At 29.5% G+C, this 13,377-nt stretch overlaps 1 protein-coding gene across 1 annotated transcript in view; it reads right to left on the bottom strand.

Annotated features, from left to right (window-relative positions):
• LOC113556155 (segmentation polarity homeobox protein engrailed-like) overlaps window positions 1-13,377 on the bottom strand; it is a 63,601-nt gene that overhangs the window by 46,192 nt on the left and 4,032 nt on the right. The window contains exon 2 of the mRNA XM_026960933.1: window positions 443-1,454. Within this exon, the coding sequence (XP_026816734.1) occupies window positions 443-1,247 (805 nt within the window). The 5' untranslated portion in view covers window positions 1,248-1,454. The remainder of the gene's footprint in view (window positions 1-442; window positions 1,455-13,377) is intronic.

Consider the following 13,377-nt stretch of genomic DNA (forward strand, 5'->3'; position numbering starts at 1 on the left):
ACGGAATGACTAATTAAATGTCATTACATTTCATTCAATGTGCAATCTGCCCTTGAATTAATCGTGGTTTATTATGATTTTATTAACTACGTTTATAATTTTTTTTTCCTTAGTCAGGTTTTCAGACCTTATATAATGATATTGCCTTGTTTTGATTTTATTATAAACACGTATCTGTTTATTATGTGGGCAAACATTTAATGCGTATAGATTTGTTGACAATAATTAATTAATATACGAAATGACTCATTGTAAAACTCTAATTTCAATTAAACGACTATTTTTAATAGAAAATATAGTGTTGGTAAACGCCAAAATGATATTGGCAATGAAAATTGCGACGTGCACAGCGCAGTTTTATGTATGAAACGATCGCGTGGGTGTGTTGATATTGTGGTATAGGGCGAGAGGGAGGGAGTATTTATCTCGAATAAACGCTTACCGGAAGAAGGGCGATCCGAGTATCTAGTGCAGTACACCCAGGCCGGCCATTGCTGAGAGCTCTCTTTATCGGCGACTGCATTGATGGCTGCGTCTATGGAACCGGTGCTGGTAGTAACGTGTGTGGTGGCGCTGGCGGTGGTGTGGACAGCCGCTGCGGCGACAGCAGTGGTGCCGGCGGGGTTGGCGCAGGTCTGCGAGTCGGAACACGACAGATCAATGGGCGAACTCAGCGGTTCAGCGGTGGACGACGACGAGGACCGTCTGCTGCTATTGGACTTTTCGTGATCCGACGACACCGGGCCGGTCGCGTCGTTGATAGCAGTCGCGGCCGCACGAACCGCTGTGTTAGCGCTGGCGGCTACCGCGGCGTTGTGACTGAGTTGGTTGAGATGGTGCAGTTGATAGTTGAGGTGGTTCAGACGGTCGATGTGGTTGAGGTGTTGTTGTTGTTGTTGGAGATTTTGATGGTGGGGGTGGTAGTGTCTGTGATGGTGGTCGTATGGGTTGAACGCCGTCGGAGGACTGCCGCCGGACGTGGCCAAGCTTCCGGTGCCGCCACCGAATTCCGGTCGCAATATGTTGTCTATGCTGAACTTCAACGGACGCTCGGCTGAGCCGTTCAAACGACCGCCGGAAGTGGGCTGCACACGGTCGTCGTTGTATTCGGTAGCCGAACTGTCGTCGCGGCCAGGCTTGCCGATCGATTGATCGCCCCCGCTGTTCCGGCGGTGCAGTTCCATCGCCTGCATGGCCGCCGCCTCTGCGCACACGCTCTGCTGCAGACAGTTGGTCCTCATCATCATGTGCAATGTGTGTATTATGCTGTCCGTCTGGCTGTCTATCCACCTGTTCCCACTTGTCTGTCTGTATGTGTCAGTGCACTAACGTGAAACAGCGGCACTATAAACGTATATGTGTCTTATCGTCCGACCGCCGTCCAACGACAGCGAAAACAATTGCAACGGCGATTCGGGTGCATCACTCGTTCGTCGCGTTGGATCGATGGTTTGCTATAACAAAAAAATTGAACTGTTTAGTATTGTACTATATAAACAATTTATATTATATTAATTTAATAATTTGTCGTGACTCTTCTCCGATTTTCACATTATATCAAATCGACGTAGTGACATCGGCTGTGTATCTGTGATGCACTGCGAACGGAATCTTTTAGGGTGGGTGCCGGGAGGAATTAACGCCACGCCTACACATGAATTTTAGACCTTCCGGTTAGCTCACGGTTAACCGATTTAGTTTTCGGTCGAGCATTAGTATTTTAGCGTTTTTATTGTATACCCACAAAAAAAATAACCTAATTCAAAAGTCAATATTAGTAGAATACATAGTATTAAAACTGTACGACACTAATGCACAAAAATCAAATCTGCTCACGATAATCGTGTGTTACTAATATTATATTGATGGATTTTAGAAAAACGCTAATGGCGAAATTAAATCTAGCACGGTACATTTATATTATAAATATATATCGTTGCAAATGCGTGCTTATATTTTAATACCGTTTGAGTGACAAAAGTAAAAATCGTATTGAACAGCTCCTTTTCAATTTGTAATTACCATTTTAAAATAGTAAAATTCCATTTTTGTCATCTACTTAATCATATTATATTATCTCACGAGATGTATACATTATATATTTTTTATCGTTCAGTTGATAAAGACCAATTGTATTAACAATATATAAAAATCATTATTATAGTTGATCGCGCTAAAACTACTCTTAAAAAACTTATCGAATTTTCTTTTACGTTTATATATCATCGTTAGAACAGTGAGAGTTGGGTGGGTTACTGGCAGGCAGATGCAGGTTACGATTACATTTAACAACTATAAAGACATATCGACACGTCTTTAAATTTCTTTTCTATTTATATATAATGTTTATGATTCAAATTTCCGATAGGTATTAAAGAACTGTAAAAATGTATCTTATTTTTAGCATATACAGTTTAATAGTTCAATAATATTAAATTGTAATTATGATTTAAATGCTTCGACACTTACAAAAAAAAAAATCACGCGCCCAAATGTATTAGAAAAAGGGATGGTTTTCATTTGAAATAAGAAGTTTGTACCACTACGGACAACTTTCTAAAAATTCAAATAAATTAAACATTTTTAAATTATGGTTTTAATATATAGGTAGGTAACTACTTAAAATTTCTTAAAATAATAGTTTCAATAAATGTATATTATTATTAATGAATACAATCTGAATGATCAATCGTAAAATTGGTATAAGAATCATTATATTATATACGTACTTATTTCCATGTTTTATTACTATAAAAGATGATACATAGATTATAGATAGTGTAGCAAAGTCACTATGGGTAGAAACTAGAAATATGAGAAGGATAAATTTATATCTTAACTATTCATTTTATCTTTAGAAATTCTAAATAATCCTTTTAGAAAATTTAAATGGATATCGTATCTGCATACTATATATGGCTGTTAATATGCGCTGGATGCGGTAAAATTTAAAATCGTTTTAACCATACATTTGTAATAATAGTCTAATAACTAATAAGCCATAATGTTTTTCACAAAACTAATAACAACAATTTATATTATATTTTGATGTACCATATATATATTGTATTGTCTAGTAGCTAGGTACCTAATTAGTTGATTAAATTCCATTTCGGCATTTAAGCGCCGCGCCTTTAACGATAATGTCCATTAATTGTGTAGGTATACTCACTTATAATAATACCCACTTCATATTATTAATATAGTATTACTATAAATTATAAAGTTTCAATAAACTTAAATAATATAAATATATTATTGGTGGTGTTACGTTATTATAGTATTTGGCACGCAATTTTTTTCGAATTTTGTAAGACCAATGTCGCTAAGGTTATGGCGTCTGCACGATTAGGTATATCATGCATTATAATATGTAATGCTGATTTTTATCAATTTTTTTTTTTTAACAGACCTTACTGTTTTTATTAGCATAATTATTGTAATTAATACATATAAAAGTCAAAGCACGCATTGTCATCGCACTTGTGAAGTTGGCACCTTGTAAGAGAAACGATTTTAAATTATTCAACAAAAAAAAAAAATAATGCAAATTTGTCACTAATATTTATTATCAGTTATAAAATGTATAAGATTCATTTACTCGTATATGAGTAAATACTGGAAATAATAGACGCACATGATAAAAACTGATGACTAATTTAATATTGTGACTTTGTGATGATAAAAATATTTAGCAAAATTAAGTTTAAATAATATGTTTGGTATAATTAAACACTGAATACTGTAAATAGATATACCTAATATGATATGATTGGTTTTTTAGCTTATATCTTCCCATTATTTTAGTTTCCCAAAATGTTAGTAGTTATAGCACAACCTCTATGTGACTAAAAAAAAAATATTGAAATAAATTTGTAGGATGTGAAAAAAGTTGAATCGATATAAACGTATTTTTTTGATTACGGTCGACTGTAGATTTTAAAAGTAATAAATGCAAACGGATCAACGATTTTTCATGCTTACTATTACTTATAAAACGTATTGTATGCATATAACATAATCTCGCTAGGATCCCTATAATAGTGCACCGGGCCCCCGAAACCGTGTGGGGTTCCTTTAAAAAAAAATAATATGTTTGATTCTGTCACAGCATAGATTAGACGCAAACCATGCGCCGACAATAGAATTCAACATTGTACTAGGACCTGCTTAAAAGGGTAGGCTATAGATATGGTCTTATATATATAGGCCGTCGTTGGGTGGGATTTAAAATTATGATTTATGGAAAAAAATATTTGAGGGTGACGGATGACAACAATGTTACGTTTTCCAAGGTGTGTTTAAACACTGTGAAAGACCATATAATATTTACACAATATTATAGGTATATAGAGCATAGTTCTATATAATAAATAATAATAAATTATCATATTATTATTGGTGAATTAGTAAACATTATTATATTATCTTATAAGCTCCATTAAGTGTGATAATTAAATACAATCTATCTATGTATTACTGATAAATGTATGCAATATTTTTTAAAATATAGGAAGGTAAGGTAGAGGTAATAATTTATTTCAAATAAATACACCATTTAAAAATTAAGAATAGCATTATGCAGAAAGCTACATGTATTGTCTCCGTCTTACAATAATCATACAATATAGCAAATTTGTGTTCAGCCAATCCAATTGCGTGTAGTATAAGATCGAATATGATATGTATTTTATATTCTTATAAAACTATTTTTAAGGACTATTCTTATTCTTACTATAAACTTTTAATAATTGAGAAACTACTCGTTCAAATTTTGAATTAGGCATACCATTTTTTTTTTTAAATCCACTAAATAGTAAATATTTTACAGTAAAAAAGCATAAGGATCATATTTAAATTATCAATTGCTTATATCACCGTGGAACACTCTTTAAGGAGTACAAAAATCTTAATAATTTAAAATTAAGATCTTAATGTATAATGTCTTAAAATTTAAAAACTTATATTTTGATTAAAATAATTACATGAAAAAATGAGGCTAAGCATGCTTAATGAATCACCCTATATGATTATGATTTATGTATATATATTATTTAGTCACAGTCATAATCCAAACGCACATACACACACCTATATATAAGCATGAAAACTAAAACGGTATGCGCGCAAGTCGCAATTAATAGCTAATTAGTGCGTGCAGCGGCGGCATATCTGTGTGTATAATAATATAATGTCTCTCGTTCGTATATATATTATATACATAATGTGTATATAGCGACGCGTTGACGGCGAGCAATTAAAATAATCTCCGCTGCAGTCCGCAACAGCTCTCATCGTTTATACCGTGTAAAGGACATAAATAATACAGTAGTTATACGGTAAGTGTGTATAAGTGCAACCCGCCACTGAAAAGAAATCTGCCGGAATGTCGACTTTTCGGCGGATTTTCAGTTATAATAATTCGTGTACAGCACCCTCGTCGCGTTCCGTCATTGCAACGTTGTATATAATATAGGTAAGTACGTGTATAATATATTACAACACTGCACTGACGCGAAATCCTGCGCGAGTCCCGTGATTATAGTAATATATTGCCCGACAATGTGTACACCAACTTACATTCGTGCATATATTGTTATGTATGTGGCAAAATTAGCCCCGGAATCCCGTAGGGAAGCGGATGGGGCACGGATGCGAGTGATATTTTAAACGCACGAAGAAATCTTGTAAACTCGGGCGTATAGTCATGAACAATATTACAGTAGTATGTAATATTACGATTTCATATTAATATACGTTTTAAATTTCTTATGGACATCATATTATTGTTTATTGTAATATTATGTGCGTATCATATTATTGTATGTACTACATAAGAGTAATACAACAATGATTATTATATAAAATCAAATTGCAAAGTTATAAGTATATATGTATGTGTCTTATATTTTACACCACTATGTCAGACTTGAGTAAACGTGTCACTACTGTTTAAACATACTTATCACCGCATGTGTATATGGTGTGTAAAATATATGCATTTTTATATTTTTTACATATTATAGTGTATAATTTAAAGAAGCATTGGAGCACATCAGCAAAGATTTTCTATTGAATATTTTATAAATTTAACCATATGTTGAACGTTTGAATATATGGTATTTAGTAATATATTTGCTATATTGTATATAAATTATAAATAATTACTAATTACTAATTACGGCCAATTTCGCGCGCATATGACTTAAATTTGCTATGATCTATGTTCATTTTCCATCATCCCGCGACTAATATTTAAAATTATTAATTGTTTAATTGATTACCAATTCATTCGGTATAAATTCTAATATTTCGTCAGTGATGATATAAAACACGTGTTTATTATATCCTCATCTGAGCGATTTAATACTTTAATTATTATAAAATATTTATTTATAAAAGCATAAATTTAAATCTTTGGAAAAATCCAAAATACAAAGATTTTTGACTATGGGACCATTGAATTTGTTTGAGAGAATAATAAATATTAATATATAATATATATACTTCTATAATTCTGGTTTATAATAAGTATGTATTATATTAATAATTATCAAAAAATGTGAATATAATTTTAGATAATATAACTAATTTTATTATAATGGATTACCTATACATGGTTACTTTTTACTGCGTGTGTAAATTATACAAATAGCATCATATTGTACTACATATAGTTTTTATTCATAGGTAAAGATAAACATATATTCGTGCCCATAAATGCTGTCATCATAGAAAAGCAGAGGGGTATCCTACTATATTAGTTAAAACCAATCATTATTAGGTGTTTTAGTGTATATATATATATAATTTTATATTATTTCACCACAACAGATTTATGACCAGAAGGTATGCGGAGTATACCCTCCATTATTGCTCGTGCCTAATTTATAATTCATATTAATTAAGTGATACAGATTATAAATTATTTAATTAGATATCTAATAGCAAATTTAAAAATTCCGAGGTACGCAATATTATAATGAATGTAATATATATATCTATTAAGTTTTGTTCATATCGCCTAATATGTAGAAAATCGTTTTTTACGATTTTTAAAAGTCACTGAAAGTTCGATATTCTTACTTATATAAATAATATATTTTCAAAAGCGTATTATAAAAACTGTACATGCGTTATTCGATTGCAAATTTGAGATGTGCTGCGCGAAATTATTATCTATATGACTTTTGGAGGACTTTCCTGTATCAAAAAACATGCATCATTACGAATGCAATTCGCTTCCTTGGCATATTAAGGAATAAAAAAAAAAATTAATTACATTCCCGTGACATTCTCTAATCTTTGCGTTGGTATATTTAAGGTAACTTAGATATAATAGTATTATTATTTATTTTTTTTTGAATGTAAGAAGGTAACTAAAAAAAGAATTATCATTTGAGAAAACCTTGATTTTAATTATCTTGTCTTAAATATTAGTAAAATAATATTACCACGCTTACCGAATAGAAATTATTAAAAAATATACGTCGTTTGTTTCGTTGCGAATTCGTTCTAAAAATCTATTAATTTATGTATGTAACTATAGGTGTTTAGAATAATGAACACTGTTCACATGCGTTTGCATTTTTAAAAATAATATTATGTCTCTATTGTGATGTATAATTGAAAATAGCAAGTATATTGTATATACAATAGTACCTTAACATAGCACAATTTTGAAAAATTATCTAAAATATTTTTTCACGTTTACCGGACATTTTTTCGTCGTACAATAATAACGAATTCATAAACATAAAACTTAACTGCTAAAATGAATGTGTCAGTCACACTGTCGCATTAAACAAATTCAGGCTTATGTAAGTCCAGAGTTGGAGTAATATTAAATATAGCTATATATATATATATATGGGACTACATAGGACGACTGAAGGAACATGTATACCCACTTAATATTAAATGCGTTATAATAATATGTTATTCTTATAGTGGTATGTGTGTGTTTTATGATTTTTATTTTTCAGCCGTGTCGTTTTGCGATAAAAGTATGTACATACATTTGTTTAATCTATAAGCGGCGCGTGACTTTACGGCAAAATTATTAATATCGCCCAGCAGTCGTTACACGATGTACGCAATGTACGCATATACTACTACTAATAATAATATAGTATGTAACACATAATGCGAGCCAAAAAAAACGAATCAAGTTTATTATTATTTTTCATTTTTCATTTTTTTTATTTTATAAAATATCGCTATAATTTACGGTTTGTTTTCATTACGTTCATCGCGAAATCTGAGGCCGATGGTAGCGTCGGATAGTGTAAATATAATATACCTAACAGTATATTATTATTGCATTGCTCCATGTACGCACGTATATGCACTATGCAGGTGCGGATATGTATAATACTTTATTAACACTAATAACAACTATGATACTCTGCAGCAAAACTAAATTCTCGACGATTCCTAAAGTGTTTTTCGATTCACTGAGTCGAGTGTTCGATATAGCTGAGTATAATAATGCATAGGTAGTTACACCAAACATCTATAACGATTATGTTTGCTATTGAAGGACAATAACGAAATCCGGAAAATAATAACTAAGTCATTTTCTAAATATTTCGCAAGTTTGGATGACTATACTATACATGTAGGATAGATATTATTTAAAATAATAAATTTCAGTAAACAAATGCTTTTCTTCCACAAAAATTTAAAATATGTGCTATTTTATCATAAAACTATTTACATTTAAGAGATTATAAAACACATTTTACTAGCATAAACCGTAGTGAACTTGTGAGTGGTAATTATATCGTATTACTGTGTAACGTTAATGACAGTAGATATATCTGAACTTAGATATATACATAATATTATTAACACCTATACTATACCTATATATGGTTTTTTAACGTATACACAAAGTATATAATATATATATATATATATATGCGTTTGTGTAAGGGAGCTTGTAAACATATTATTTTTATTATATATACTCGCAAACTGAAAATAAGAAAATATTTTATTTTTCAGTTGACACGTGTTTCCGACGGTAACTTGTCTGTTTTCATTTGTGCCGTATAATTAAACACGGGTGATTATTCATAAATTACATATATATATATGATATTGTAATGCATTAATAATATGATGTGCGATCTTCCCTCATCATGATCGCCCACGTTTCGGATTAGCGGACACACGTCATCCATTACGTTGTTCATACGTTTCAATTGTGGTGTTGTCGCTGCTGCAGCAGTTGTCAACAAATGTCACCCGAAACGTTATGAATAGCATACGTCCCATATACTGATCTACACTATATGTAAGCATAATAGTAATATATATATTATACTCGAATTATACTTAACACTATATTTAGAATATTATAAGTAATAGATATCAATTATACAAATTATTATTGGCAAGTACAATATGAGAACAGGAAAATTAATTTCGTGACTGCAGTTGCATATTGATTTTGAATAAAATTTTATTCATATTCTTATGTAAAGAATATATTGTATATTATATATTTATTACATGATATATTCGTAAACTGCAGTATACATAAATAAAATATGCAAGTAATAAAATAACACAGTGTGTTAATTTTATTTTTTTAATCGCATCAAATTTAAAGTCATTTTTTTATATGGCCACGGGTTTCAATTGATTTTGTCTTTAATACGTCCCGTTTTTTTTTTTATTTACTGCATATATTAAGATGTATATATTCCCGGGAATATATGTACGCAAGTTCAATTAAATTTGTATACAAGCCATTTTAAATGTACGTACATTTATACATGTTTTTAAACGCGTGTGTCTATATTATGTACAGACGCGACAATCATAAATGTTTAATTAATATGTCATTTGAAATTATTTGTCTACACACACACACATATGGTGCACAATAATATTGACAATATATAGTCAATAAGTCAATATGTTTACTTTTCTTTGTTGTAAATAAACGATGACGTATGACGTTATTTTTGTTACATACCTAGGTTAAATTCAAACAATAAAAAATTTTTTTTGGTTTTTATATATTTGTATAAATATATGTATCGTCATAGCTGAAGAGGAGCTGTAGGGGTCGCTTTCTATATTTATTTGTTTACTTATACGTATGTGCTATGTGTGCTATGTATGTGTGTGTGTGTGTGTGTGTGTGTGTGTGTGTGTGTGTGTGTGTGTGTGTGTGTGGTATTTTTCGGTACCTATACGTATAATATTGGTTAAGTTATTAAATAACAATCTCATCACTTGATGAATAATATAAAGAATACAAAGAAAATAACAGGAATCCATATACCTATATGGTGATATATTATAATAATTATGGTATATATCTATAATAGTTTTCAATCAAAACGACAATGTTTAATCGCCATTATTTGCGGAAAAATAACAAAGAAATTCTGCAGTTCTATTGGATATAATAATTGTATCAACAAAGTATCTGGTATACTGTCTATATACCAATTCAAGAAGATAAAAATAACACATTTACGTGAAGGACGAGTATGGCTTTACAATTGTATGGGTAACAAATCAAGTATGACAAAAAAAAATACATTTTAGTACAAAAACCAGAGAATTCTCTCAACAGGACTGTCTATATAAAATAGTAGGTAAATATACGCATCTTAATATATAATGTATATTATTCTCTCTATATGAACTATGTATGTGCGTGTGTGGACGTGTGGTGTATATATAAACGTTCATAGATTGTTTCTTTAGGGTTTAGACATTTAATTGGCTTGTTATTTACCTATATTCTGTCATGCCACGGTGAAGTGCCTAATATAGAATACGATTATGTTGCGGTCACATCTTGCCGATACCATGGTTAATTAAACACGGATAACCACATTTTGTGCTATACTGCAGAGTTTCGCGCATGTTTATATAAAAATGATCACAGACATTTAATGAGTATATTATTTGCTTTCGAACCAAAATTTAATAAATAAGACTTCTTTTAAGTAATAACTGAAGCAATAGATAGATACACTCAAATTATGAATACTATATAGACATCAATATTATGTTAAATACCTATAATACGATGCAAAATGTATCTTTATAGCATGTAGGTACGACCTACCATTATGATATAGCTATAAGATGTTTATTCATTAGTTTTTATCTAAACGGAAAAAAATCCATATTAAGTCAATCGTTAATTTATGTAGGTACCTATATCTACGAGTATACGTTTAATACGTTTAAGTATAAACACGCTCTCACATGTAATAAAAATCGTATAATAATAATTTTTGATCGAATTTCCTGTTTAGTACTCATAAATTTGATCAACATAAGATAAAATAATTTATCATAATTTTTTTTAAAATTCTCATTGACTCGACACGCGTTACATACATCTGTTCAACTTAATTATATATATTATATATATAGGTACGAATATATTTGTGTGGAGCATTTGTCCGAAATACTATTTTGCAGTTAAGTGTTGTATACAGTGCACATGGCGTAGTTATTATTACATAAGTATCGTTATCATTACTTAGTGTTAAGTAATATGTTTATAATTTTAGTTTGTATTTTTCTCGATGGTACAAAATGTTAATTATGTTTAAAAAAATAAGACTTGAAAATAGATCTGCGTGCGAACTCTACGCATAATAATAACTCTCCATCATAAATTATTCACCGTAATTTGAGCTTAGATACTTTACGTTTAATTGTCCATATTTTAATTATATACTGTTCTAATTATGTCAACTATATTATGCCTATCTTTATAAAACACGAATGCATTAAATATAGTAAGAAACATATTAGTACCTATATACTTAAATACACTATACACCCATATACTTATTACATATATTATACATAATATTATAGCTATAACTATAAATACATACATATAAGTGTATATAACCAGTATGGCTGTATAAAATACGGCAAACCTATATAAATGAATAAGCAACTTCTCTGGTAGAAATATGTACCATTGTTCCAGCAATACAGTAAAAAATAGGCGGAGCGTAGACGACATACTGAATATTGTTTTTTTGTAGGTTTAGCCGTTTAAGAGATCGTTTTTTAATTGTAATTTTCAAAATACCCAAAAACCAAATATGAAATGGATCTAGATTGCACTTGTGGTAATTTAAAAATTAGAAGTAATTTTATAAATAATTTAGGTGTAATTCGTTGGTATAGGCTTGAACCCAGATATAAAGTAACTAAAATAAGACATTATAGTAATCGTATTAATAATGTTACATTTAATTGATATATTTTGTAAAATATTTTTGCAATAAAAATAATTTAATAGATTATTCTAAAAACTGCAAAAAAATCGAAATTTAAAATGTACATAAAATTAAATATGCATGCTATCTTATGCAGTTCCTATACATATATGATATAATCGTAGGTATATGTAAATATGTAATATATATTCTATATCGATAAGACTATATGGATATAAAATATAAATATATGTGGAAGTCTATATAGCATAACAAAATACTAGGCATATAATTATATTTAAAACTATAAAATAATTTCAACCTTTTTTTCTTAAATTACAGTAGTTTCACAATGTTACATTATTTTTAATTGCATTTTTATATTAATTCTTTTATTTTTATTATTATTTTTTTAATTACTTATTATTTTTATAATTTACTAATATTTAAATAACCGTGGACATGTGTGTTTATACTTTTTACCATGTATATTTTATAATGATGAATAAAGCAATTTACTTCAGTAAATTAAAAATATAACAGATGTTTGACATTAACGTATCAATTAGAACAGCTAACATTAACTGTTGGAGAAAATAAATCATACATATATTAAACAATATACATTTTTATACTTGACAATATAACAAACTATACATAAGCACCTAATGAAGTATACGGTGATTTTGTTTAAATTATCTGAAAAATCAATTTATTTCACCTTCTGTAAGGAAAAATATTTAGATACAGATTAACATCTAGTTATAAAACTTATGTTTATTTTAAATTAAACAATTATAAACTATAAATTAAATACTTCAAAGTATATAAGGCATAGTAGTAAGTATATAGTATGCATCATCTGTATCTTTTATACGTGCATAATATGGGCAAATGGAAAATTTTTAAGTGGATGTATTTAAAAAAAATGCTTACTCAATACTTATTTTTATTCAGGGTGGATTTGGATTTAGATGTAGATATAAATTTCTGTAATTTATGGTAAATTAAAATGTAGAATTCTTAATCACGAATCAAATGTGATATACCTATACCCATATTTTACCGTTTGGTTTTCATCGAGTTTTTCACAATATCGTATTTGATTAATAAATATTTATAATGTTGTATATATACTAGGTATTTCAAACAACAATTC

Source organism: Rhopalosiphum maidis, chromosome 3, assembly GCF_003676215.2.
Source record: "Rhopalosiphum maidis isolate BTI-1 chromosome 3, ASM367621v3, whole genome shotgun sequence".
Taxonomy (NCBI): domain Eukaryota; kingdom Metazoa; phylum Arthropoda; class Insecta; order Hemiptera; family Aphididae; genus Rhopalosiphum; species Rhopalosiphum maidis.